This window comes from Amphiura filiformis, chromosome 3, assembly GCF_039555335.1.
Source record: "Amphiura filiformis chromosome 3, Afil_fr2py, whole genome shotgun sequence".
Lineage (NCBI taxonomy): Eukaryota > Metazoa > Echinodermata > Ophiuroidea > Amphilepidida > Amphiuridae > Amphiura > Amphiura filiformis.
In genome coordinates this window covers 34,575,772-34,581,771 of record NC_092630.1, presented here as the reverse complement: position 1 = coordinate 34,581,771, position 6,000 = coordinate 34,575,772, and the positions used below count along the sequence as shown (strand labels likewise).

The window sequence follows — 6,000 nt, the reverse complement described above, 5'->3', positions numbered from 1 at the left end:
CTTGGTGCAATGAGACAAATAGCTCTCCGCTTAGAGCCTCTGTGCTGCTAGTTCGGAGTTTCTGACAGAAAAGTTCCAAGCAAGACTTCAGCGGGCCACTGGGGCCAGCTATAAGTCAGCTGTCCTCTCCATTCACCGAGGTTTCGAGGCGGTCGACTATCATAGCCGATGGTTACCTTATTAGTCTCACGCCGACGGTATGTTCAACGCAGTGTCTACCAAAAAGGAAAGTGATCCTCCTAAGGGATCCCAACACAGTCTTAGATTACTTTAAGGGTCACCCTTTTGACCTTCCGTCCAAAAGCGACGCTTAAATACGTAACTCTCAAGATGGCTTTCCGGTTTGGCGTTGGCTTCGGGGCGGCGGTGCTGAGTTGCACACGGTCTCGAGGTTAGCTTCCGTGTTCACAAACACTGGAGCGACACTGTTTCGGGCGCTCTGTTCTCGTGACTCACGAACGGGCGCGGTGCATACCGACATTCGTCCCTCTCCAATCCCCAGGGTTGGGCAAGGTTCGGCTGAAGCCAAAGATAGGCTGGGGTGTCCGATAAGGCGCTGCAGCACTATTTCTTCCGAACACAAGCCTGGCGAGGGACTCACGACCGCATTCATCACCCTTACAGAGCCTTTCGGTCCAGCCGCTGTCGCAATGGCTGGTCCAGGTGTTGGTGGGGTCCGGGGGATCGCGAAGGTTTCGCGTCCCACGACCCACTCGACACGAGCTATCTCATCATCTTGGGTATACCGCTCGGTTGTCCCTTGAGGAGATCTAGTAGGCGGTGTCCCGAAGCCACCTTCACCCTTCTCTACGATACTTCCGTTTACGTTAGTAATCAGAGACGGGCGGGGAGGTTTACCGGGACATTGTTCGGCGATCATAATACGGTGGTGTACGGGTACCAGGTTTTCAGACTATACAGAATACTCAGCATGGTAAGAACCAGTGTCGCTATTCTTAACCACCAAACTTATTAAGTAAGGAGGTTTATGTCTGTGATCGCGTGGTCCTTTTTGTTTTCCCGACCGTTGGGGGAAAATATTTTCTGACCTCGCGAAAACCATCGTTACCCGCTCCCGATCCCTGATCAGATGCTGACCAATCTTGTACCTCCATCCGTCGGTTACTTGCTAGATCGATCTTTCAGATGTTGATGCAAGAGTATCTTAATCAACATCGGAACGGTAAGATCGACCGCGTACTGAGTCTAGTCCCAAACAGAAATGTTTGGTAGACTCATAACCGTGCGATCTTACCTTTCCGATGTTGATTATCCCGACCCGCCACCCCTACAAGTTTGGTCCGGTAGGGGATCCCAAGTCGGATAAGGGATTTATCATATGGTGTGACGTCACCTTTTGGGTGAGTCCACCGGGGATCGGGTTTTTTTTGTTATTTATTCATTTGTGTGGGACAAAATGACTATTGGTTTTTCCGCATCTCGGGATCGATGCAAGAAGTATCTTAATCAACATCGGAAAGGTAAGATCGCACCGGTTATGAGTCTACCAAACATTTCTGTTTGGGACTAATACTTAATACAATAGGCCACTGACTGCTTCAATAAGCATACCCTCAAATACCACTTTCCACATAACATGACCTACCAATTTGTTACTATACACGTTCCCAACATAATTCTCAGTCATATTCAGATTTCAAGTGCAATTATGCGTGATATTTCATCACTAAAATTGCTCCCATTTTTCCATTGATCGGCGATGATTCAACTGTCAGTTCACGAAGTAAAATTTACTGTTGTTTCTAGTTTGTAATTTCAATTTCCCTAGACATGTGTATTAATAAACAAAACTCTTAAAAATAATAAATTTTTCTAATTGCTACTGACAGTATATCGGAAATTACTTCTTCATTAACTGCTGATTTGTTTTTGGACTATTTTATAACACTATATATCAATATTTTGTATTGTTAAATTAGGTTTGTACTAAAAACACAAACATAACAGAGACAAGTCCAACGCAGCTAAAACGCTCCACCTCATTGGTTAAAAACTAATTGCTTATCACGTGAGCCTGTTACGTCGATAATATTCTCAATTTTTATACACCGGGATTCCGACCGATATTCAGTACGAACGGATTCTAACGATTTCGAACAACTCGAGAAACACTAGCTACAAATTTGCTCACGGATGCCCTCGCATTCGTAGCTAGTGTCCTTTCGTATCTGAATTTCGTCTGTAAACAAACATGTAATAACACCGTATATACTTAATACAAAGGCCACTGACTGCTTCAATAAGCACACCCTCAAATACCACTTTCCACATAACATGACCTACCAATTCACATTTCCAACATAATTCTCAGTTGTACTTCGCATTTCAAGTGAAATTGCGTGGATATTTCATCACTAAAAATGCTCCCATTTTCCATTGATCGGCGATGATTCAACTGTCAGTTCACGAAGTGAAATTAACTGTTGTTTCTAGTTTGTAATTTCAATTTCCCTAGACATGTATTTAGCTTAATAGAGTGACAAAATTGCTTTCTTCACATGTTTTTTTCAATATTTCGAAAAAAGAGACAAATTTCAAAAAAATAAAAAAAACCTTCCCTTTAGAGAGTTCATGTCTCTTCTTCATGAAAGGCTAACTAAATTTTTTTTACTCCGAACTGATTTTTTTTAAAGTTGTCAGTGTTTGCCGATGCATTTTTATACACCGGTGCTCCGACCGATATGCTTTCTTGGCTTCTCACCACATTTCATTATTTTCAAATATTTTGCTTTCATTATTTCCACAAAACAAGGGCAAGGACATGGACACCCTAGATACTTACCTCTACCAATGGCGGCTCAAGCTGAGTGTTGCTAAGACTGTCTCCTCTGCCTTCCATCTCAACAACAGGGAAGCCAACCGAGAACTCAATGTAACCATCAAGTCCAAGCGACTGAACTTCGAGACTTGCCCCATGTACCTAGGAGTGAAACTGGACAGAGCCCTCACCTACCGGTAGCACTTGGTTAATCTAAGGGACAAGGTCACAGCAAGATGCGCATTGATTCGTCACCTAGCCGGCACCAGCTGGGGAGCAAGCGCCAAGACCCTCAGAACATCAACCCTGGCCTTGGTATACGCACCAGCAGAATACTGTGCACCAGTATGGAGCAGGAGCCACCACACCCACCAGGTAGACACGGGTCTAAATGAAGCTATCGCACTGTGTCAGGATGTCTGCGACCAACTCCAACTGAACAGCTTCCGGTTTTAGCAGGAATCCCTCCGCCGGACATCAGAAGGAAAGCAGCCTCCGTAGCTATAGCACTCCGGTCTGAAGAACCAGGACACCTCCTTCATGACACCCTGTCAAGAGCTAGGAACAGTGAGGGTGAAAGCAGGAGATTGGTATCCAGGAAGCCGTTTGCTCAACAAGCAATAGACTTGATGAAGACAACACAGCCTAACCAGACAGCCAAGGACTGGACAGCTAAGGCATGGAAAGACCAATGGCTTCAGACTTCCTCACCACTCCAGCGCTTTGTCACAGACCCAACAGACACCATCCCAGGCTCCAATCTACCCAGGTCTGCTTGAACAAAATCAAACCACCTGAGAAGTGGAGTTAGACGCTTCAATGCCAACCTGTTCCAATGGGGCTTAAAGGAAAGCCCAGCATGCGAGTGCGGTAGTGAGGAACAAACAGCCGACCACATCATCTCATCCTGTCATCTCCATAGACCACCGAATGGTATCTCCGGCTTAATTGAAGTCGACGAAGCCACCAGGGACTGGTTGATGCGTACTGGGCTTGAAATTTAATGTTTTGGCTTTTATATCTTGTTTCTTCCTGACATACGCAAGAACAAGAAGAAGGGCAAGGCTTTAGCTGAAACAAAAAAATCATGAATTCCAAGTTCAACTGCCAGAGATTGTGAGAATGTTTTACAATATTGTTAGACTGCCCAGAGACCACTCATGATACCGTATGCAAGTTGTAAGCATGCTTGTGAGTAGAGAAATTAGCTACATGTATTTGAATGGAACTTCAACTTTCTCAATACCATTGTTTCCTTGTTTTTTTGCTAAATTGTTCATTTCAAAAATACCTAATGACAAATTTAATAATTAATCAATGTACATTATTCCAGATTCCCTTCCCAATCCCGTGATTATACTTTCCCTGAATGTACAACATGTTTCAAACAGTTTCTTTTCTTTTCTAACTTTCAGAATTTGGAATACACCTAGCCGAGTTGACAATAGATCGGGAAGGTGCCCTTGCAGTTCGACAGGTAATTTCTTACCGTATTAAACGGCCTCTTTCTAATTCTATTAAGCACCTCCATCTTTTGTCAAAGAAAAAGTGACTGAAAATGTGAAATGCAGCTGGTGTCACTACTATGTCCAGGGGAATTTCAAGCTTGCACAATTATTTTCACACAACCATTTTCCAACCTCTCCGGGACTCTGCCTCTGGACTTCACTCTAGTTATCCCTACATCTTTTACCACCATGTCCAAATTGCACCTGAGATATTAGTGTTCTTACTAGGGCTCAGAATTGTCAGGGTATAGATGAGTTGACCTCAATGTTTATCAACAAAGGCAAGGGACTGGTATATCGATATGCTTGAGTGAACCCCGTGCAACCACTGCACTGCCCAATACATGTAGGCTTATTGTGATGTTACGGGAGTTTTAAAAACACGAGCCCTGAACAAAATATGATGCACGCGCATACTGCCAGGCAAAAAACAATGGAAATTGTGATGATGCGTGCGCATACTGCCAGGCATTGACGTCAGAAGTCATCTCACCTATAGGTAGTTTATTGTTAAATATCAATACAACATGCATGTATGCACACATTTTATGCATCAGAAGTAGCCAATATTTTGTTGTCTGGAAATAGTTTTTCTTAATTAGACTAAAACGTTTGTATTCCTTTTTTGTGTTAGTTGGCATCTCTGATCCTGAAGCAGTATGTGGAAGCTCACTGGTCCCAACATTCGGAAAAGTTCAGATCACCGGAGGCTCCTGAAGCGGTAAGTAATACACATTTATACACCGTATGTGTTTATCCCCTTGGCTTTGGTCATAAGGTTCTTGTGATAGGGGTGACTGCATGCATTTTATTTTCTTCAGATATCTTCATACACATTTATCCTATTGCAGGATAATTTAGTGGAAGTTGTCATCAATATATCTCGCACAATTTGAAGGTCATATTTGTCAATTGTCATCTGAGGTAAAATAACTAAATATTTTTGGATTTTTATGAAACTTGGTGGCTAAATTTGGTCATCTGAGGACAACTATGTTTTAAGGTATTTTACGGTCAACAGGCAACCAAATTTGACAGTGACAGATATATCATTGTTGGGCAGGAAAAACCTCATATATGTCTTTGGCCTCTGAACATGCTTAAAGCAAAACCTCATATGTAACTGGTTGGCAGTTTTGTTTTAAACATGTTCAGGGGCCACAAACACATATGTGTAGGAGGTTTTACCTACCCAACGATGATATGTATTCACAGAGTGACTATATGTATAAACAAGAATGGTTGGTTAAGTATTTCTCTGTGCTTTTGTTTGTATATCAATTTGTTTTCTGTGTTTCCTTTGCTTTCATTGACTGTCATAGGCTAAGGCTGAAATCCGTCGCATGCTTCCAGAGGGCCTACGCGAATCTATGAGTAAGGTGCGGTCAAGCGTGGCCTACGCCATCTCGGCAATTGCTCACTGGGATTGGCCTGAGGCATGGCCAGATTTGTTTGGTCAGTTGATGCAACTGATCACCAGTGGTGATGCTAATGCTGTTCATGGAGCTATGAGGGTGCTCACAGGTAAACATGTTGTATTATTTATATCATTTTGTAAGCTTCTGTTTACCATATATTTCCTTGATGAGAAGAATCTATTTTTATAAAGAGACAACTTCTACAACAGAGGTTCCCAACATTTAAAGGTGATCCCATAAGATGGGCAGGTAAAACAGTATTCTTGTGCAGGAGGAGCAAGTTCCTCTCCCCCAC

At 43.0% G+C, this 6,000-nt stretch overlaps 1 protein-coding gene across 1 annotated transcript in view; it reads left to right on the top strand.

Moving 5' to 3' along the window:
* The window catches only part of LOC140148413 (importin-9-like), a 38,592-nt gene that overhangs the window by 9,297 nt on the left and 23,295 nt on the right, over nucleotides 1-6,000 (top strand). Inside the window, exons 2-4 of the mRNA XM_072170343.1 lie at nucleotides 4,195-4,256; nucleotides 4,922-5,008; nucleotides 5,610-5,811. Of these exons, the coding sequence (XP_072026444.1) occupies nucleotides 4,195-4,256; nucleotides 4,922-5,008; nucleotides 5,610-5,811 (351 nt within the window). The remainder of the gene's footprint in view (nucleotides 1-4,194; nucleotides 4,257-4,921; nucleotides 5,009-5,609; nucleotides 5,812-6,000) is intronic.